Below are 23514 nucleotides of genomic sequence, written 5' to 3'. Positions count from 1 at the left end.
TGGGTTAAAGATTCATTCGCGGGGAATGTACAGACGATGTTTCACAAATGGATCGCGTTTAACAGAAAGGAACCAAGCCCCATCAGCTGTTGCCAAATTTAAGTGGTTTTAATTTTTGGAGAGAGAACGTTTATGCGGATTTCTTTGAAATGTTTCAGGAATTTGCTTCGTGCTATGGGGAAAATTCACTGAAATTTGCACAAACATCTGCACAACCGTTTTCTTGTCAAAAATTAAATTGCAAAATTACATTTGACAATAGCTAATGTGGCTTGATTCCTTTCTGTTTAACGCGGTCCAAATCTCATTATATAAAGAATGCTTCCACGGTGTTACCGCCAGTTTGTATCCCCTCAAGTAGGTCAAAGGTATAATAATGAAGACGGTTGAAAATTCTGAGAGAGTTACGGCTGGTTTTCTGCTTTCGTTAAAATAAAATAATACGCGGAGACAGATTTAGCATAGCGAATGAACCGCGCATTCCAACTCGAGGAGTTGAACATCACAGATGGACCTTGGATTTCAACCTAGGCACTTTATGCGCATGCATGATTCTGATTGGCCCGGTAAATAAAAATGACACTTCCAAAGTCGTCGCTTTTCGAAAGGTCTTAGGAAGGAAGGCGGAAATAGCGAAATTATCAAAAATGCGCAGGTTCATATACATAGGTATATTTCTAAAAAATTAAATACAAGTACTTGCGACACATTTGACTTTACACGACTTAGGTTTATTTTCTTATTTAAAAATATAATATTTTCAATTTCATTCAAAATAAATGTGTAAAACCACCAAGCCACGGGAATACGGAAAATTTGAGCACGGTTCGAGAACCATTGGTGAAGGAGGGGATTTGGACACTGCTCCGAATTCGATGCTCCTATCATTACAATTAAACCTCGCGGCGGGGAAAATTTCTATTGGATCAACAGGAATTCCTTTTAAATATGCCATGACAGGAATAATAATTAATCGTTGTAATAACAAATAATTTCCTTGTTTCAGGCAGTATTCGGATTATGTCGAAGAGACATCCGGGCGATTGAAAGGGATTTTCAGTTCATTCAACGAAATTTCCTACGGCAACGAAATTTTTTATAGCTGCATAGGTAACAAGAACATTGTCCTCGGTGTGGTCACAATGGAACCTCCTTAAATAGCGATGACTGTTGATGGAAACTTTTTCCCATTTTTCATAAATTTTCCGCGGCAAAGTGAAGAAAAATAAATCAATTTGTGACTCAACCGCTGAATAATTCTTGCACCCGGTTAAATTCTACTGCAAGCACAGATATCAGTAGCATTGATATATACCCAGGGTGAATTGGTTTTGAGGTCATAACGGTTACAGAGTAATCTGCTTCACATGACTGTGAAATGAGTCAAAATCTGATTGAAGATTACTTGGATATCAACGCACCCCACCCCTCCTCCACTTCAAACTAAATACAGGGCCAAATAAAATTAAGACAGGTACTTTTTGAAATATTGTACTCCTTCCTCAAATAAAGTAAACACAATTTCTACGATATTCAAACGCGGAACTACTTGATTAAGTACGTATGAAATTGAAAAACAACTTATTAAAATGAGCGCGAAGAAATTTTCCATGCATTTTTATGCCTAGCACATACAGCCGTGATGGTGAATCATAAACTATGAGATGGAAATATTGACAATTATGGTTTCCGAGTCAATATTGACTGAACTTACAATATGAAAACCATACACAGAATGCTATCACGTGCTTTCTATTAGTTAGCTCGAGATGAGGTCCGAATAATTATGAATTACTAATAATTCAACGATACTCCTATTCTGCGAAGTTAGAAAAAATGCACGTTGTTGTTCAGGATTTTGATACACTGTAACTTCTACTTTTGTCCTATAATAATTGACACGACAAATGTCAATGTGAAACAGGAAAAACTCCCTCGCCACACGTTGGTAGCAATCGTGAAAAGTAGACCGAAAGTACTTACACTTCTTTAGTAACCATAGCAGTGCTCCCATTTCCCAGAACTAGTTCCTAATTCTGGAACTTTTGAGATTTTCCTGTATTTACCCCCGGAACTTTCACAATTTCCGAAATATTCCAGATCTTTTGCATTTCCCGGAACTTTCTCGGAACTTTGGAAAACATCTAAAAGGAATCCCTGAACTTTTGACGGTTATGAACTTGGAGGAATTTAGGCAAAAAAGTTCTGAATCCCGGAACTTTTGACGGACGTGGAATGGGAGCACTGAACCATAGTAACCCTCATGTCCCAGTTCCTTCGTCAATGGTTTAGCGGAAAGGTTCAGTGGCGTGACGTGAATTGCGATGTATCGATTGTTATGCCTTTTAAACCTATGGTGAAGAGTCGATTATTAAGGTGTTCGCTGCGAACACCCGGTTTATCGATCCTTTTCCATAGGTTTAAAAGGCATAACAATCATATATCGCGAAGTACGCCACGCCACTGGAAAGGTTGTACTTTGGTTGAAAGTCAAATCAGACATTTTTTACAGCTATGGCAAAGAAGTACACTGAGAAAAAACTATGGCTTATAAACCTATTAGTGGTAAATATGGAACACCACTAATAGTAGTACCTCTACATATAATAATATCACATATACCTTAGTTATGGTCTCTGTACCTTAATTAGGTACAGAGACCTTAGTATGGTTCACAGACCGAGAATCATTAGTTTATTTACGACTATTATAGGTGTTCCATATTTACCTCTAATAGGTTTATAAACCATAGTTTTTTCTCAGTGTAGACTACATTATGCAATGAAAACTACTATTTCTGGCTCATTTCAGAAAAAAACAAATGTGCCATTTAATCTCCCGTGGAGATAGGTACTTTTCCGGATGGGCCGGAAATAGTAGTTCTCTGCCGCGTAACAGTTCAAGTAATGGCCCCATTCTCGTTGTGTAAGATTCTCCGTCATCGGAGAGAGGACTAACGGCTCGAGGTCTGGATGGACTTGGCCGAGCATCGGCAGTTCCTCAGCTTCTGCCGGGCTCTCGGGGAGGGCAGCCTCGTCGCGTTGACCCCGGACAGAGATTGGAGGTCCTTCGGCGAGACGCCTTCGTCCACCTCGTCTGCTTCCGTTTTAATTTCCATTTTCTGAAAAAAACCACAAGTAGCACTTCAATTCCTTTGACACTAGTCCTCTCTTGCTTTGCCGCATGCACCAGTTCTTCGATGAAGTTTCTCTCCCGAAAAATCCCCGGGTGACACGTAAAAACAAATGACATTTAAGGATTTAGCGCTGCAAATCACCATCCCCATCTAAGATCTCGGTCTCAAGCTGGCCGCAGACCGGTGTCACAAAGAATCGTATTAGCCATGCCTCATAAAGTCATCGCACACACAACAGTGTAATAGGATTACATTTTGCAATAAGGAACCACTATCTCTGGCTCTTCCATAAAAGCACGTGTATGCAGAGAAATCAATAACATACATATGTTGTTTCTATAATGAGCTAGAAATAGTGGTTCCTTGTTGCAAAATGTAATCCAATAGTGAAATCATAACATCAAATTGTGTATTACTTATCAAGAGTGTATGATTAAACTTGAAGTACGGTGATATATTACACGATATTAATGTAATTGCGTGGCGTGTAAGCACCAGTGGTGATGCGGTGATCTGCCGCGGAATTTCCCACGAGAATGTGGCCAATTCTCTTGGGAGTTTGGGAGTCGTTGAACGCGACTTCGATCGAGGGGCAGTATGCAATTTCCGCACATAGATCGTGACTGACTTTTCCGCACAATACATATCCCGCGCCTCTGACAACGTCACCCAAAGGCACCCGCTTTTACATATGAGTACTGTGTACCAGTGAACAGAGCCAACAGTGCTTCGTTTCATAAAGGATAAAAGCCTGACACTGGAGCTTCCTCCTTCTTGCTCGTCCCTGATTAGGGAAAGGGAAACGGAAAGAATGATTTCATACAAGAAGTCATTCCTTTCAGAAAACCTGGGATCGATACAACCCTCGACAAAGAGGAAAGATCAAAGCACAATAAATGTAAGTCAATTGTGAAAAGCTTCAATTTTACCAAAGCCTGGTCGGTGAATGGGCTTAAAGAAGAAATAGCTATGAAATTTCAAGACAAAAGTTGTATATTAAGTTAATCAATTTTGTATTGAATCAAACTTTACTTTCATTTTTTACAACACTGGAAAAAAACACATTATATCTCGAGTCCAGACTCCTGAAAACATTGACAGGAAAAAATACTTTTGATTCAATCAGATTTTTGCTTAAATCAAAAGGAAATCCGCTCAAATTAAGAGGCTTGGTTCTTGGTTTAAGCAAAAATCTGATTGAATCAAGAGTATTTTTTCTTGTCGATGTTTTTAAGAGTCTGGACTCTAGATCCAATTTGTTTTTTTTCTTCTAGTGAACAAATACCGAATGCCATTTTTCGATTTTTTCAGTCTAATTTATGATTTGGGGCTTTTCTTTTTTCCTTTTCTTTTTATGCTAGTTGAGTCACCCGAATCACTAAGTCCGACCATCTAATTAGTGGAGCTACGCCTCAAAAGTGAGATTTGCAGCTTACGCAACCCCCACCTAGTTTGAGCGTTTCAATGACCGAATTAAATAATATCTCGATGTTGCAGGGTTTTGTAATCGATCAAAAACCTAAATCACAGGGGAAGAACAAAAAACATTGCTTTGTGTTCAGATCAAGATCGAAGCGATGTCAAGTATGAGCGACTTCAAAACTTTGAGAAACGGCGCTTTAAAAGTATACACTGCCTTGCATAAAATAGAAGAGATCGAGATTAATTTAAATATTAACCTGGACAATCAAACGAAGAAATTGATGTTGAGCTTCCATAGTAGTCATCATAGATTTCATATTGCGTTTCATTTTAATCAGCTCTTGAGTCACGAAGTCCTCGCCGTTTTCCAGCACCATGTCTAATCCTACTTCAAACATAAATTTTGATATGAGAATACAATCGTCCAAGAATGCTTGTTTAGATCTACTTCGGAATAAGATAATGCTTTAAGGTTAATCTTCAGCTGTAGTTCTGAAAAAATCCACCACGTCGCGCTGCTAAAATCCGACTCCGAAATCAGTGAATATTTAAATATCACAATAGATATCTTAAATTCTAAGACTCATAAGTTCTAGCAGCATACGTCTGGAATCCTTAGAAACAAACGCGAGCTTTGAAAGTTTAATAATAAAAGCTACAATTTGATCCCAGTTTCTCTTACGGGATATCTGTAAGTGCGAGAGAGACAGCTCATGGTGGGAGAGAGATATCTGCAACCGCTGAGAGCGATCCATCGCGATTGGTTGCATCAAGGTCATCATGCTTAACCCTACTTTTTTCTGGGATCAAATTTCAGAGCTTCAGAAGTTTCTTTTTACGTCGTTTTTAGTGTCAATAGGAAGAAGAATGTTATGGCTAGAACTTATGACTCTTCGATTTAAACAGAAGTTCCCCTAACTTTCATAAAAGCTCAAGAACTTACTAGGAGCTGTACGGACTCTAATAGCGTGGAACAAAAAATCAAAACACAGCGGTGGCGCCCCCTGCGCGGAGAAATTTCTTACTTCACGCAGCTGTAGATAACCCTTAATTAAGGTTTCGAATATGACGTTTCCTATTTGATGATTTTTTTTTATGTTATTTTTTTTAATTTAGAAAATCATTATCTTTAAGCAGTATGTTGGACATATTGCAGAATATTTCTGAACCGAAAAATATGGAACTGCGAATATGGTATCCGCTTATTTGCTAACTTCGCACTGTGGTCCGAGCCTAATCATTAATATAAACTTCGAAGGATTCTGCCTTTTTCTATTTCACTCGAGGGGAAGTGTCCCCTCCCGGACTCTCTTCCCCACCCGGTGACTGACGCTGCGCTGTGCTGAACGGTTCAGCCTGAACCTTTCCCCTACGTCTGACCGTTCCCCACTCCTCTGTCAATCGAACCATATGCCACCGCTTACGTATTGTCGCTCGCCCACCCAGGTACCTACCGGCCAGCGGTCAGTTGATGATAAATCTCGCTCATGCTCCTACGCAGCTACGCATTGATTACCTACGCCAGCGAATTACTTTCCAAATAATTAGAATTTCTTCGATAATAGTTTTCTTTATTTATTCGACGGTATTTTTTCTCTGTTCTACTGTGATTTCCTTGGTTCTCTACTGTGTTTGACTGTGTTGAAATTTATATTAATACTCACACGGAGAAAAAACTTCGTGCATGGGACCCGACGTTGAGATCATATGAATCTCTTAAAACTTGAGGTCCAGCTGCCGAAATTCGGGTCAGAAATCTGAAACACTTCGGTATGCACCGAGTACTTCAGATGTGTGACCTGAAACCTTCGGTATATACCGAACTACTTCAATTGTCTGACCCGAACTTCGGCAGATGGACCTTAACTTTTCGGATGCGTGATCCGGAAACTTCAGAGATCCATATGATCTCAGCTTCGGGTTCCATGCACAAAATTTTTTTCTCCGTGTTTCCTTTTAGGGGACGCAACTAAAATTTCAGTAAATTTTTTCAGAAAAGTAAAAAAAGTGGCTAACAATGGTTCCTCACCTTCTCGTGGTGTTGGCTGTTTTACTAAGTGGGAACCGTCCATAAGATATAGTCTATTTCTTGCCCTGCCATTATTATTCTACAAGTTAATTGTGGAATGAGAATTTCATAATGTTTTCTATGAAATCTTCAAAATATAGTGATAAAAAATTTGCAACTACTACAAAATCGGCTCGCGAAGCGAGCCGAATGTCACTCGCGCAGCGAGTGACCGGGGGTCCAGGGGGCGTAGCCCCCGGCTAGGCGTGACGGGCGCGCGAAGCGCGCCCAGAACGGCTAATAACCTATACATATGTAAAATGATCACGTGGGGGAAAAATCCAAAATTCCTGTATAGGCTCGCAAACATCATTCTTCTACCAATAAAGGATGCCTTTAAAATAAACTCAGTCTTGTTTAAAGATCTCTGAATATACGATCAAAATGGCTATCAAACCTCAAAAGATTATCAATTGCTGTGGACTTTAGAAATGTAACACGATGCTTACTATGCAATATAGGTTTTTCAAAACCACAAGATTTACAGTGCTTAAAATAATTATTTACATGCTTTAACAAGAGGAGTCGATTTCTGAAGTCGTAATATTGACACTACTGTACTCGCAGTATTGAACTAGAGAATAAATGTTCGATTATCAGACGACTGGAACAGTTATCGAATGGATTGCAATAGTTTTAAGATACAGCTAATATCTCACCATCATCTGAGAAAGGGTTGCAGAACCATTTCCGAATGAGTGAATCAATGAAGCCCAATTTTGTGCTCTTCATGTCGTTCGGGTATTCGATTAGTTCTCTTTTGTCAACTTTGTCGAGAATTACATGTGGAAGTTTTCGCTCAAGTTCTGTATGCAGAACGACCTGAGAAAGATGCAAGTAAATTACGAAGAGTAACTAACAACGAACAAGAACCTATTTCCAAAGTTATGCTGCTGAATTTTACTTGAGTCTGCAAAAATGTATCTTTTTATGATGCTAGTTCGAGGATTTTCTGAAAGCTCCTTTGATGACATTTTAAACTAAATGGGACTTCCTAAATAAAGGAGCTGTGAGCGATTATTGATTTACAACCGTACGATTACGGTCCACAGACAAAATGATCACATTTCCCCTAGATTGCTGCCCATACTCTAAAATTAACCATGTTTGTTATTTCAGCTCGTAAATATTATTTCAATTTCTTTGTTCATGCTTGTAGCTTTGAAGTTTTGTTGCATGTAGTTTTATAACTGTGCACGTGTTCTCATAATCAGTTAGTATTGCTTTCGTTTTGTATCTGATGATGATCCCACGGATAGAACAGCTTCGCACAGCATAAATTAGCAGAAAGTTTGAAAGAAAATGAAACGAAAGCTGTCAAGGCTATTCACACTCACCCATGTAGCATTTCTCAACGGAAAAATCGCTGTGTATTGCGATTTTTTCGGCGATAGAATCGTCAGGATCATCAACATCTGAGCGATTATCCTCGATCTTATCGCGAAAACCCCGCACTTTTATCGCCCGACAATTTATCGCGATATTTTCGGAACAAAAATCGCGATAAATGGCAATTTAGTCTCGATTTTATCGACAAAAATTGATCACGATTTTATCGAACCAAAAATTGCGATTTGTAGCGATTGAATCGCCATATACCGCGATTTTTAATGGGATAATACCTCGATATGTTGCCACCGATATAATCGCGATGTCCAACCGATAAAATCGCTATTTATCGCGATCACTGCTACTTGGGCATGCATTAATTTCGTAGGAGTATACGGACCACAGACAAAGTGGACTGAGGTTGGGTGAGTTGTGCGTGTACCTGCATGGCGAGGCGCTTGAGCTGAGCGTTCCTCCTGACGGACTCGATGTCTCCGACAGCGAGACCGATGAGGAGGTTCATGAGGAGGATGGGCATGAGGATCATGAAGATGCCGAGGATGAGGAAGGCCGGGATCGGGAACGGGATGCTCCTCCGCTCCACGTCCGGCAAGAAGAACGGCTGCACGTACGTCCCCAGAAAATCGATCTCGCCCAGCATCATCGCGAACGTCCGCATCAGCGATATCGGCACCGTGCTGAACGACAAGTGCTCACCCTATCAATCCCAATCACAATGCATTAAATGCAATTACAATGCATTTCGACAGTGTGAGTCGGCAATCACACACTGGAAAAAAAAGAATCTTAAATTTGCCGCCAAGAAGTATTTCTTCTTAAATTAAGAAGTTTGCTGATTAATATAAGCTACTTTTTAGCTTAACTCAAGCATTATTTTTCTTGTATCAAGAAAAAGTTAGCTTAAAACAAGATAAAAAAAATTCTTGGCGGCAAATTCAAGAATAATCAGGTTTGATCCAAGCTACTTTTTTTTTCCAGTGCACAACTCGTTTGCGGTGTCTGAAAATCTCCGCCTACATATCATTACTTTTAAGGAGAAAAAATTGACATTGTTTCTTGAATTTTTTGCAGAATTTTCTTCGCATAGAGGAGAAAAATCATGACAGTTTTAGAGAATTGCCGTTGAGTAGTTTTCCGTTTAAAAAATAAAGTATGACAGGAAGTCTGCGACGTCTCAAATCGAGTAATGTGATTGCCGACTTACACCGTCGATTTGCTCAAAAATGCACACATATATTTTTGTTCTTAAAATGTTGTCCAAGTTTTGAGATTTTGATGTACTAATTAAGGTATACCATGCCCTCATTACATCAAGAGTTGACCATTGTATTAACTCTTGGACTCAACGCGGTAAACTCCTCATTGAAAGAGTTTTCAAAATCCAAAAGAGAGCTTTGAGGACTATATTAAAATTAAATCGATATTAGTCCTGCAGAATTTTCTTTAAGAGCAGTCGGCTGCTTACAGTGTGATTCCTCTTGATATTTCGATTCATCATGAATTTTGTCATTCATAAATTAGATCCTAGAAATTCAAATGCCAACTGCCAAGTAAACACCAGGAATGCTGGTATAACGGCTGCGATGAAGGGTAGCCCCACTTTAAGAAGAAACCATACCTTCTTCTTGAAACTCCCAGATGATCTAAAGAAAATTTATGATGCAAAAAATTTTAAAGCGAAATTAAAAGAATATCTAATTAACGGCGAGTACTATGAAATGTATGGATACCCTAAGGATTGAATCTTTGTTTGGCCTCCTCCTATGTGATTTAACTATTTACCATACTTGATTAAAGTATTAAAATGTTAATATAAACCTTGAAATATTTGTATTAGCCTTTTTGTGCAGATACGAACAAACAAATAAATTCTTTGTAAATTAGATTAACGAGAGACAAAAATAAGACGGTAGCTCCATCGCTCTTGTGACGGAGAGCGGCTCTGGTAATTGTAGTAACGTTAAGCAGTGGGTCAGTTGCGCTGGTCTCAGCATCGTGTTTTGATGTTTGGCTTTTGTCGATCAGCGAACAACATCAAGATCTGTCCTAACAGCAACTCTCTACGTTCGATAATCACCGAGATATCACGCTTTGAATCTTTTGGTTTATGACGGCATCCACCCACGTAAGGACACCCTTGGTTTCTTCCACCTAGCTCTCATCCGGGTGATATATTTTCCATACACAAGAGTCATACTGTTATCGGTATCTCTTGAACTTAGACCTCATGATAACACCCGGCGGCCCGGACATCGATCGCCGCACCGAATTCACTTACCCTACGCATCGCGCGCTAAGGAGGTCACCACTTCACTTCCGATTTTTACTTTAGTTTTTGTGTAATAAATTGTATTAATTTATTCTAAGTTTTCTCTCTTATTTAATTGGCGCAGTTGGTAGTCCCCGCGAAGGAAACTTGCTTCATCGCGAAGTATCAAGTTTTCCTAGAAAAATTTTTCTCCCCGCCACCGAATCTTTGCGTCGGAAGTGCGCGAGTACACCTGCTCCATTGTTCTTCAAACCAATTCAGAATCCTGATCGAGTCGTGACGTCATCTCATCCAGCCATGCGAGTCCTGCTCATCATATCAATGCCCTTACTGTAGGATGGATGTTGATCCCACCCCTTCTGCAGATCAAATGCGGCTAAATTTGCTGCTAGAATCATTAAAGGTAGATTTGAGCGACCTCTCACCACATGATGTCATTTCTTTACGAGCGGAAATATTTGTTCTGGTAGCAAGGTTTTTGCAAAGAAAAAGGCATGCGCCAAATGACCAAGTAGAAGTAGAACCTTCAAAAAGAATAAAGAAAGAAGATGAAGCTTGATGAAGAAACTTTTATGTATATATTGTAATAAATATATGTATTGTAATAATATGTATGTGAAACATACAATAACGTGTAATTGTACATTTCATTAAAATTTTGAAATGTAAAAAAAAAAAAAAAAAAAAAAAAAAAAAAAAAAAAAAAAAAATTCCGTGGAACGTAAGTCCGATCCCGCGATTAGGTGGGTCACACTAGGAAAACTTTCAAAAATGTATCTATCCTGGCAGTTTTACCACCTAGATACTATTTTTGAATCCAGGTTGGGAGGTGATATATTTTCCATACACAAGAGTCATACTGTTATCGGTATCTCTTGAACTTAGACCTCATGATAACACCCAGCGGCCCGGACATCAATCGCCGCACCGAATTCACTTACCCTACGCATCGCGCGCTAAGGAGGTCACCACTTCACTTCCGATTTTTACTTTCGTTTTTGTGTAATAAATTGTATTAATTTATTCCAAGTTTTCTCTCTTATTTAATTCGGGTTTTAAGCTGAGCAATCAGTGCAAATGTGAATCACACAAACTGTTGAAAGCAAGGTGGAGGAGACCAAGGGTGTCGCTACCGCGTTGGGTGACGTCAAAAACCATTCTTTTCAAGGGGCGAAAGCTCAGGTAATATTGAATGCAGAAAGTTGCTGTTTGGACGGATCTGATTATTTCTAGCTGATATACAAGAATCAAGCATCAAAATACGATTCTGGAACCAGCGCAACTGAACCACTGGGTTTTGGGGGCGAGTGGAAGAAAATATAAATTAAATAAAATGACTTGAGTAAAAATAAGTTGTTTCAGTTAACCTATCTAATACAATTTAACATTACATCATTGCGTAGTATGAAAACTTATACATGGGTCGTTTTTTAACGTAAATCAGAAAATAAGGTATTGTGGAAATCATGAAATGCTTTAAATATTATGGTTAGTGAATGGAGAGTGTTCATTATACTTTTTTTTCACTTTTATCGAGTTGGATACAAATTGACAGATGATAATTCATGAAAAGCACCATTAAAAACTCTAACAATCATAGCCACCGATATGATGGTAAATGATAAAATGCTGCAAGTATTTATAATAAGTGAAGGACGAGTGTTCACTACGATTTTTTACTCACTACTATCGATTTCGAGAAAAAGGCAGATGATGAAATCCTGTAAATATTATAATTAGGGAATGGTGAGTGTTCACTGTGATTTTTCGGTTATTTTTATCGATCTGGATATGATTTGACAGCTGATAACTGGAGAAAGCTGTTAAATGTGTACTTTAGGAGGCCTTTTTGGGTTCTTTTGTCTCCTGTTGCCAGGCTGACCCCAAACCTATCCTCTCGAGATGCGGACACGGCAAAAACGAAGCCAGCGTGACAGCCCTGTCCCCTGCCGCGAGTAGGTTTTATGGCCCTGAGTGAACGCTCACTCTTGTGTGTGTGTGTTCCTGAACGTGCATCACATTGCAACTTCCCCCCTTTGTTACCCTACACTCCAGCAGGCACAGAAGATGCTAAGACCATGGAATAAACAAAAAGGGGATGACATTTACGACACTAAAAGCGCCGCGCTGCATGCCTGCGATCTCCAGAGAAACGGTCTCGGAATAATCGGAGCGCAAGGAACAGATCAGTTTCAATTGACACGTCACTTAAACGATATTAAATTCCTTATCGGATAAAATGATAGAAAAAAAAACAAAACAAAACAAGCAAAAACAAGTTGGATTTTGCAATCGCTAGCGATAGCAATATTCGTCATGGGAACGTTAGCTTCTGGGATATGAAAATGTTAAGGTACAGTTCGTTTGTAGTATCTTCTGAATTGAAGGGGCTATGTAATTTTGTGTTGACATCTCTTTTTTAACATTTTTAATTATTTTCTTTGCATACAAGAAAGCTGTTATGTACCAATTATTTATTTTCGTTGGATTATATATGGTTTTCGGAAGTTAACGCATTTAAGTTTCAGGTTCGCTTTTTCGGCGTAAAGTATACATAAGGTGTCCCAAAAGCACCGGGACTTGTTCTGTAACTTCGAAAGTAAGATAGATACAGACATGATCTTGATTTCATTTTAAAGATCAACTCAATACCTATCGATTAAAACCAAGATCAGCTCAATCGGATAAAAATTGACCGAGTTATGGCAATTTGAAATCAGCGAGGAAAGTTTACGCCTACGGTTTTTAAGGAAGATTCTTCATCGCCGTAAATCGAAAAGTCGGCCGATAAAGTGATGCTTATTGTGTTTTTTTATTTTCGAGGTGTCATTTATCAACATTTTGTACCATCAAACACAACAGTTGACAGTGCGTATTATTGCAAAGTACTAAAGGAGTTGAGAATGCACATTTCCCGGAAACGGTCGGACTTGAAAGCTTCGTGGATACTCCATCAAGACAATGCGCGGCCTCACACATCGAGCTTAACACGTGAATTTATGAGTAAAAATGGAGTTGAAACAATCCCTCATCCCCCTAATAGCGCTGACTTGGCTCCATGTGATTTTTGGATGTTTCCCACGCTTAAAAAGGAGCTTCGCGGACGAAGATTCGTATCGAAGACCGAAATCCAGAATGCAATTCAAAACTTCTTCAACTCCATCCCAGAGGAAGAATTCAGGAAAACAATGTTGGATAAGTGGCAAGAGCGCATGAAAAAGTGCATCCGGTTTGATGGACGGTACTTTGAAAAGCAAAAGGAAATTATGGAAGATTCGGAGGAAAGTGGATACGAATATTAACTTTTTGAATCCTGGTAAGCGAAAAATCTTCCTAAAAACCGTAGGGGTAAACTTTCCTCACTAATTTCAAATTGTCATAACTCGGTCAATTTTTATTCGATTGAGCTGATCTTGGTTTTAATCGATAGGTATTGAGTTGATCTTTAAAATGAGACCAAAATCATGTCTGCATCTATCTTACTTTTGAAGTTACAGAACCAGTCCCGGTACTTTTGGGACACCCTACGTATGATATTTTTACTCTACACATATGCCCGAATACGCATCATAAGGGACCTATGTGCTTCCTAAGTTGCCAAGTATTAATTATTGTTAGATTATTGGTCTAAAACATTCAATACAACCAGTAAAAATTAGCTGTCCCCTACGAGATTCGAACCCCCGCTCCCACAAAAAGTGACACTCTCCCAGGGTCAGAACGGTGTTGTAGTTATCTGAGCTATCTCGCCGCTCGGATATGGGAGGAGAAAAAGAGAACAGTTAAGTGATCTCGGACGCTGAGCGGGGCTTCACAAAAGACGTCCTTGAGATTTCAACGGTTCGGCCACTGGCGTGGTAAGAGAAAACGGATCAAGCCCATTACTCTGTGAGACATTGTTTACCTATGCTGTCATGTGTCACAAGGTTCATGTCAGAATGCATTTGCGATCGCGGCAGTAAACTGAGGCAATATTTCTGTATTCATGGATTAAATCCATCAATCGAGTTCTGATTTTGGCTCATATATCCGTAACGGGTCCTCCAGAACAATTTTCCGCCTTGTACGATGGTTATTATTTCTTTATATCTATGTTTAAAATTTGAGGTGGGATAATGGCGGCTTCTCAAGAGCAACGAGGTAGGCGATCTTTTGCACCAACGAACAGAAAACTGATGGCGAAAAATAGCCAATGAAAACCTCCCAAAAAAAAGAATTTGCCTAAAAACGGAACTTCGTGGTTCTGCGCAGATTTACCAGTCAGACACGACATCTCAAGGTGGAAAAAAACTCGCTGAAAGCGAATTTTAGAAATCAACACAACTTGACGTAGAGACATGATTGGCTAAAAAATACAACGGTTTTTGATACATCGGAAAATCAACCAAAAATCGGAGACTGGGCGAAACGCTCAAGGTCGCAGAGGTATAGGGAATCCCATAGCGAAAGCAACGGAACGATTCTAATATCATGGGGAACTCCGTTCCCATGACAAAAAACCCAACAATTTCACATGATAGGGTGTAGCATCACACCACCTTGCTTGTGGTGCCTTTGCTTGTGGTGCCTTTCTGGAGGAGAGACAGTCCCTACAGTCGGAACATGGTCATATAGTTGAGCCTGACAATATTGTCAATGTTATGTTGAAATCGGAATCTCACTGGAACTCAGTTATGCGTTTTGTCCGCCTAGTTCTCACTACCAAGCATCTCAAGATGTACCCACCCGTTGATATACCGAAAGGTGCAGCCGGGCAGTCTTCTACATCAAATTAAGGTCCTTACTTAGCTCTCTCAGACTTTACTTTCTGGCTCTAAATGTCTCTCTACGCTTTGTTTAATGCCTTAACCTACACTACCTCCAGTCTTCCTACATGCTCTCTAATCATTGGCTGTCTTCATTTAAAGTCTTATATTTTATCACACTCTTTTGGGCCTGATCTGCTGTCTTAATGTCCTCATGTTTTTCTGCTGTAGAATCTTAAATTTGTCTTAATATCCCTGCCAATTTATTGTCATTTTCGCATGTAATTTTCATTTTGTATACTCTTTGTAAACTCTTTTGTAGAATAAAAAAAAAAAAAAAAAAAAAAAAAAAAAAAAAAAAAAAAAATCACACCACCTATCCAAAAATGCACGACATAGAATTGCAATCGCTCACTGGAGGCAGCAATAAATTAAAGAAGAACACACCACAATGGGTGCGCGTACCGCTAGAGCCGCTAAAACGCGCAATTTGGCATGGGGAGAAGAAACTAATTCCTCTGTGCTAGTGTTTTCATTTCAATACGATTTGTAACTCCGGTGTGACAAGTTACACGGACTTCAAAAATTCCGTGATTTTTTAAGGTTTTTAACCATACAGTTCTGTGAATTTTCAACTTACATTTTCTTGTAATGGAATAACATCAAAATTCCAGTCATTAGTCATTTAAAGTGTAAAGTCTCATGAAATTAAAGAATACTTCGGACGGTGTGGTTGGGCTTACTCGCCTTGGCCAAGGGTCTTTGCAATGCAGAGAAAAAATAAAATGAATTGATTCATTTAGTAGATTTCTGGGTCCGATTTCAGCATTTGCATTACATCCACACTGCATAACAGCACTTAATTAGATAATTTTATCTCCGAACAGGTGAAATGAATAAAATATTCAGGAGAACGACGGTACCTCTGAATAGAGGTGAAAACACATGATTATAAACATTAAAGATAAAGGTTTCCACTTACCCTCGACAAAAGTATGAAAAAAGCAAGTCCAAATGCTGCAATTAGAATAGAAAATACTAACAGTACTTTGATTAAGGTTTGAAGAATTTCTAGGAACATTACTACGTAGATTCCAACTTGGTCGAACCTACAACAAAGAGTGATTTCCTTTGAGCAAAAAATATTAGGCCTTTGAGAATGAATTCAAGGAAAAATAACTCTTGTGTTGCCTATAGTTTTGCAGAGCTTTGATTTGGTGCGAAATCTTGATTGCATTTTAAGCTTTCTTTGTCAGCGGTGAGAATACAATTTATTTAATACGTCCACTGCGAGGGTCATTAAATACTCTCGCAGTGGACTTCAAAAAGTTGTGTTTTTCATTTACTCACTCGTTTTCTAAAGGACCCTCAAACATGGAACATTGGTCAGAAAATTTGATGTTATGCTCCTGAACCTTCTCTCATACTCTAAAGTTACACCTATTAAGGCTACAGCCTTCATTTCATTTGTAGATGCTTCGAAGGATTCATTCACTGATTTAACACTAAAGATAAATTGTCCTGATGCCAAGTTTAGTGCATTAGACACCTTTGCATGAAATTTATGATAGACTAAAAGAATTCATAAGCCTGAAATTCTTTAGCACCAATTATCGAGAAACTTATGTAGATCTTCCCGAGAACAATTGAACTTAGTACACGGCGACCAATCGTCTGCCATCCTTCGCACATGTCCATACTAGACCAACGCCTTGGACCTGATATCGTATAACTTAAAATTCAATAAACGAAGTAATCCTGTCACTTCTGTTTCCGAACTCTCGTCATATAGCAATCCTCTCAATTCGGAACTTTTCAACTTGGCCAACCCGTGGGAAAAATACCTTTCACCTGAAAGGAACTTCTGAAAGGTAACACTTTGAGGGTTTCGACGAAATAAAAAATAAGGTGCACCCTAGCGCCAAAGATGGTCAAATGAAAGGATCCGAAGATTATATGAACAAATTCAGTAAAGAATATTTAAATTAGTTTGCGAACCTCTGCAAGTTGAGTAAAAGTAGGAACCAGCTGAGGAAAACTGTGATTGCCGCGCAAGCTATTTGAAGCTCGGAAAGTTTACCGGTGATGAGTGGCGCCACCATGAGCACGGCTGTGGCGTAGAGAAGCAGCGTGACCAGGTTGGTCGGATCAAAAAGGTAGTGCCACTTCTGTTGATAGAACTGGAGACCCTCCCGCAGCAGGTTTAGCCCGATGTACAATAGAATGGCGACGCTACTTAAACACATACCGGGCTTGCTCTGCACGGCTAAGCTCGGTTCAAACTGTGGGAAAATAAATAGCTACATTACAAATGCTCGATTTTTTTTTTTTTTTTTTTTTTTTTAAATTAAAGGAAAGTTATCGATACGGGCCGTTTTCTTAATGTGTCTAATTAATTTTCAAGGATTCGAAAATAAATCCTAAAAATCCAGATTCCTACCAATACTGGCCTTCCTTGGCACTTTCATCAAGTAAACCAAATATGTTTAACAATTGAGGGGCTCGGAGGACAAGGCGCATAAGTGCAATTTTTGCCATTCCCAGAAATACTTGTTTGAAGTTTTGAAATTCTGGGATCTGGGTGTAATTTTCAGTTCTAATTTCAGTTTTTCCGAGCAGGTAGACTATAATGTTAACAAGGCTTTCAGGAGGTTGGGTTTTATTAAAGAGTGGCTGGCAAGTTTCAAATTTCCACTACTTTGCGTCTATATCGTACTTTGGTTCTTCCGCATTTAACTTTTGCATCAGTGGTTTGGTCCCCCTACACTCAGTGTGATATCGTTGAGTTGGAGTCGCCTCAGAATAATTTACTTCGATTTTTATCTTTAAAACTGGGATCTCCCATGTCTATTTACGAGCACGTTACATACATATAATGAATTTTCTAGCCGTCTCTCTTTTTTCCTATTGTGTCTTCTCATAAATATTTTGAATTGGTTTTTAGTTATAAGCTAGTGAATGGGATTTTATTCTCTCCTGTGTTACTCGGTCGTTTTAAATTGAGGGAGGTTGCTTATTCTTTGGGGGATGGTAGGCGAATCATGGACATTCCAAGACCAATTTCCATTCTTTCTTTCCTGGGTGCAGGATGATTAGGTACTGGAATGATCATCCAGTGGATCTGCAGGAATGTCCGGAGTTGATGCGTTTTAAGTTTTTAGCTAGAGGTTGGGCTTTAGAAACTTATTAGTTAAATTAAATGTATTATCTGTAAATATTCTGATAGATTCTTGTAATATTGTAATGTATATTACATCAAATTGTTGCCATGACGGATTGTTTAATTGTCTTATGTATCTTGGGTTTTGTCCGTACATTGTATAATAAATAAATTTGGCAGATCAGTGATGGTCTGCACTAAAGAGAGAGGATGAAAAGAATGGCAAAAAAAAATAGACACCTCTAACTATGGTAACTATGGAAACTATGGTAGCAAAATCCACCAGAAAAATTGCAGGACATACGTTTGAATATTATGCTTTTTTGTTTCAGATCTTCTTGAAATTTTAGCGTGCCACGAATGCGTCCAGGAGTGTGTACTCTGCTTTTAGTCTTTCCGTTTTCGTGTTTTGATTGCACTTGATTTGCACCCGCTAAAAATTTTAATTTCCGATTTTTGTAAGTAGTAATCATTTAGTATGTCTGTTATGGCGGGAGTACTCCCCCCCCCCATTATTGTAAAAAATGTTTTGTCGCTGGCTCCAACAATTGAGCCATGCATGGCATATACGCCTGTTCATGTTAATTTTGTGGAGGGGGTATTGCCGATAATTTTTAATGAAAAGATTTGTATGAAAAAAGTGAGTTTACGGGATGACGGTTCCATAATTGATATCGAGGATTTTGTTTACAAAGATATTAGTGGCATGACTATTAAAGATTCAATTACAAAGAGCCTGGTCAGTGTTCGCGATTATGTAGAAGTGGACCTTCCAGTGATCGAGACCTTGGCCGCGTCAGTAGGGGAATTTCTTTCTGATCAGGGGATGACTTCAGTCACCATCGTACGAAATACATGGGAGTCAGCCTTTGATCCGGAAGACTTTCGCTCTCGGAGCGAATTTTGCACAGAATATGCATTAAGATAAGCTTTACTTGAAATCATTAAATACCTCAATTTTTTTCAAAAACTGCACTGATGCGCAGGGCCGGATTTACCTACTTGCCGCCCATGGGCCGCCTGTATTTTTCTGCCCCCTTCTCATTCGTTAAGTGAACGTGCCGGTGGGAGAGGGATGTATGACGGTATGAGACGCGTTTACTCGTGTTGAGCACATTTTTTGTGAAAGCCCCGTCAACACTAACAAATGTTCACGGAATTTTACGCGAAAGTTAAGTTGCGCAAACCCATCCCTGTTTGGACAAGGCCTTCGATTTATAACAAACGAACGAAAAAATTATAAAAGAACAAACATAAATGTGGTTTAATAATTTTAACTTCCGTCGCTGCGCCGACCGCACTGTGTTTGCGCAATGCGTGAAGTATTCATGCAGTCTTGTAGGCGCTATGCGTTTCATGCCGACCGCCGCGCCGCGCCGAGGGCTTCTCCTTTTCATCTCAGTCCTCGTCATCATTGAATGCTCCATCGCTCGCTCAAGGTCAAATTGCGTGTCTGGTTTCTCTCATAACTCGACTATTTCAAGGTGCTGTCTCTTGTATCATCGAAAGACGACGAAATTAGAAATTACTATACTTTAACTCTCAGGAAATGAGAGATTTTATCGCCTTGTCTCGTCGTTGTTTTCTGGATCCGATTTTACCTTCTTCTTTTCGATAGCTACATTAAAAAAGATTGCAAAATGCCGCCCCCTACATTTTGCCGCCATAGGCCGCGGCCCACGCGGCCACCCCCTTAATTCGGCCCTGCTTATGCGTCTTGCCCTCCAAGCCCTTTAATTATTATAATTTTTCCCCTCCGGCAAAATTGTTCCGATCGTGAGCGCCATCTACGCTTCGACGCTGTATTACGAGATATCTCAAGATAGCTTAGATTTATTCCTCAATATTTGGACATCTAGATTACGAATTAAATTGTGAGAAAATCAATCGTGATTCTGTGCATTACGATTCCGGGCAAAATTTGACAAATCTGAGAAGATGCCAACCATAATGCCTTGGCACAAATGAAGTTTCTGGTACCTTGGATAGGAAGTGAAGATGTGATGGAAAGCTTGCCTAATGACATACAAAATCACTAAATGTTGTAGTCCTGAAATAATTTTCCTCTCTTGTCAAATAAATCACGACTTATAATTTGGATGAATGTGACCTAAATCGGCGAGACTACATCACGTTACTCTATTCCCTACTAAGTTTCAGTAAACAGAGAATAAGCAGCATTGAGCCTCGTAACTTTCACAAAAATTAAGCTTTAAGAGTTAAAAATAATTGCGGAAAATTTCGCGCGGAATTGCGTGGATTTTTTTGTAATTAAAAGAAACAAAAAAGATAAAACTTATATTATCCGAGCGCTGGAGCGGAGCACTGGAGGAGCGCCTTTTTAAGCTGATGTAGGTAAATACCGTCCATTTTATTTCTTTTAATACTTTGACGAAGAATGTCGCATCTTGTTTCTACGAAATCGTCTGATATATCAATACAGCATAAAGCTTAAGATTTCGGTTTACCAGTGGATACCAGTAGTAAATTTCAAATCTATAAGACATTGGTGACACTAACTGCCCTTAAATAAAACTTCCCGAACTCTCTTCACGATAGAAAATATCACTTTTGAGGATCACAAAACTAAATTATGTTTAAATATTTCGTACTTTAGACGTTGAGGTAGAGTTGGATGAGTCCCCGTCATTTTCCATAAGTCCGGAAGAGAAATGCGTTATAAAAACTAGAAATATAGTGTACAAAAGAAGATGTGTTAGATGGAAATATTTCCCATAGGAGTTCCACTTCATCTGCAGATACTTCTGACTGAGTGGGTGTGCTAATAGCTCTACTCTGCCATGCTCGACCATCGCCTGAAATGAGAGTCAATATTAGACAAAGCGTTAAGAGCGAAAATTATATTTTCTATAGCTATATTTTCTATAGCTATTTCAGTTCCGCTTCGCGCGCCGTCAGGGAACGAACACGCTCTCGCCGTGGGTTTTTTCGGTGGATCTTGTGGATCTCGTGATTCGTCTTTGCGTTTTTTTTTCGTGATTCGTTTCTTGCGTTTTGTCTTGCAATTATTAATTTGTATTTTCTGTTCGGATTTTTGATGGTTTTTTTGGTTTTTGGATCGTGGAGTGTAATAGTTGAGTGAGTGTTGAACGTGAGGTGTGAAGTGTGTGGCTGGACAAAGGAACGAACGTTTAAACTGAGGATATATCAAAACAATAACTGGAGTGATGGGAGATTGTTGAGGGAAGTTGACAGAGAGTGTATATGAATGGTGAATGTACGATATGTGAAGTCGGAACGGGATTAACCTTCCAGGCTACTTGAAAAAAAAAAGAAAAAAAAAAAGCTACTCTTACATCTCTGCGAAGTTCAAAAAACGCCAATGCGCGTGAGCTCTTGTAATAGAATTAACGTGGATCGCCGAACTCAGTAAAAAGTTTACTACTTGACAACGATAAATTCATCACCGACTGATAAATCTGTTGTCGTAAAAATTTAGCTGCAAATTGTGAAAATAGCTTACGAGTTGGAACTAGAGTATATTCCTTCGAAACGTAATGTATTTATGCATATTTTTTAACGTATAAGTACTAGTTATTTTAGTTAGATAATTTATTTAGAGACATTCAGCATCTTAGGCTATTAATTTCTTTACAACGAATGTGAAAGATGGGTACATATATAAAAATTCAGATTTTTAAAGTAAGGGAGGCAACAAGTTTAATCATTTTGGTTGTGATATTGGGTTTGTATTCCTTTTGACTGATGGTGAGTAAATCTGTAAGCGGAGATCCCTGAGGGCAGAACAGTCCATAATCATGTGTTTGACGGTGAGAGATGATAAATTGCAGACGTTACAGATGGGTTTGTCTTTTTTGCAGAATGCCTCAGTGAATTCATTGCTGCGTTTTTCTTTTCCAAACTGTATTGTGACTTTTTGTATATATTTATGTAAAGTATGAAAAGGATTGTAACGAGTCAATAGTTTAGGTCTCATTACAGTCCTGGGCTGTCTCCTAGTTTCATAGAGCTTGTGCTTGAAAAATGCCAAGTTAATGTCTTGATCGATATCCTCTGCTTTCACTGACAGGTCGCAAATTTTGCACAATACTGACAACTGTGACTCACAGACGATGAAAGAAAATTCTCTAAGTATAGGCGTCATTTTAATTATTAGCGAGGAAAGGAGTTTTTGTCGATATCCATTCAGTAAGGTGAGCTCGACGAGCCCGCTCTTTTGTGGGTGAATCACTGAGAAAACTTGGCGACAAGAGGTGGAGGAGGAGATCAGAAGGTGCCAATTGCCTGATGATCTCTGGGAGGATAGGGGGCGATGGCGATTGGGCGTCGCAGAGCGCGAGGCTGCGCTATAAAAGCGGCTTTATGTATGTAATACTTGAAAGAAAAGTAGCTTTGTGAAAGTAATAGCTTTTTAAAGAGATTATGAAGAGAAGCCTAAGCACATAGTGCCTTAATTCAAATCTTTTCTAATTGTGGGAAATAAGATAGTTGAAGCAGCAGCGACTGGATGCAATCGAAAACAGAAACTTTCTGGACGGCGGCATGAGAGGAACTCACAATGATGGCTATATATTAATTAATTTGTCTCGTTTTAGCTTACTTACATTCAGAGCGGGTAGAGGAATCGGTTTGGAGATTGTCAGCGCTTCCCCGGTTTTTTGATCTACCTGCGCGTACATGCGCGAACTTTCAAGGCAGGAAAAATTGTACTTAATCTGTTAGAAAATGACAACAACGGTCGAAAATTAGTCACACATAAGTAACATTTTATCATCGTCAGTCGTGCAAATATACATATGCTAGTAGAATTAAACCATTGACTTGCATCTACCTCGTCGTCAGATCAGATTTCCAATTTCGGCTATCCAGTTGGTAAAATGCTGTGCCCTGAGGAACTAAGGAACATCTCCGCGACGAAGATATAGCTCCCTCATTCAGGTCGATACGGAATTATTTGCTAGCTACGGCATTTTACGACCTATCGCATTTTCGTTAGGTGAAGAATATTTTTGTAATGTAGACACTTGTCATGATGCTATTGTACTTGTTTCATTGTAACTAATATTATGGGATAAGGGGATCTCTTTGACACGTGCCACGGCCCCAATAATGAGTCGCTTTCAACAACCACTGACAAATGCACATATTTGGAACTAAAAACATTACAATTGTGAGTACTCACATAAAAACATTTGGAGTCTTTCTTGCAATTTGCTTTCGTGATACATTTATCTTGCACTGACTCGAAAACTCGAGGCATTGATGCTATTAGAGCCAGCGTAACGCAGGGATGCTTATCCGACCTTAATGCCATAACCTCTGCCCCTCTGGAGGACAAAAAAACCATCTGAAATTTAATCCATCGTTTGTGAGAGCAACACA

At 39.1% G+C, this 23514-nt stretch overlaps 1 protein-coding gene across 4 annotated transcripts in view; it reads right to left on the bottom strand.

Moving 5' to 3' along the window:
- Positions 1 to 15: 15 nt before the first annotated feature.
- Positions 16 to 23514, bottom strand: part of TrpA1 (Transient receptor potential cation channel A1) — a 58448-nt gene continuing 34949 nt past the window's right edge. For 2 of the 4 annotated variants that reach the window (XM_072298116.1, XM_072298113.1), the window contains 9 exons: positions 23315 to 23459; positions 22737 to 22847; positions 20763 to 20966; positions 16989 to 17272; positions 15973 to 16099; positions 8398 to 8673; positions 7286 to 7448; positions 4816 to 4946; positions 16 to 3121 (listed from right to left, as the gene is read on the bottom strand). In XM_072298116.1, coding sequence (XP_072154217.1) covers positions 2954 to 3121; positions 4816 to 4946; positions 7286 to 7448; positions 8398 to 8673; positions 15973 to 16099; positions 16989 to 17272; positions 20763 to 20966; positions 22737 to 22847; positions 23315 to 23459 — 1609 coding nt within the window. In that variant the 3' untranslated portion in view covers positions 16 to 2953. The remainder of the gene's footprint in view (positions 3122 to 4815; positions 4947 to 7285; positions 7449 to 8397; positions 8674 to 15972; positions 16100 to 16988; positions 17273 to 20762; positions 20967 to 22736; positions 22848 to 23314; positions 23460 to 23514) is intronic. The other 2 variants (XM_072298115.1, XM_072298114.1) reach the window with 1 other exon arrangement.

Source organism: Bemisia tabaci, chromosome 3, assembly GCF_918797505.1.
Source record: "Bemisia tabaci chromosome 3, PGI_BMITA_v3".
In the NCBI taxonomy this organism is placed as follows: domain Eukaryota; kingdom Metazoa; phylum Arthropoda; class Insecta; order Hemiptera; family Aleyrodidae; genus Bemisia; species Bemisia tabaci.
Note: the sequence above shows the minus strand (reverse complement) of the source record. Positions and strands in the feature narration are given on the sequence as shown.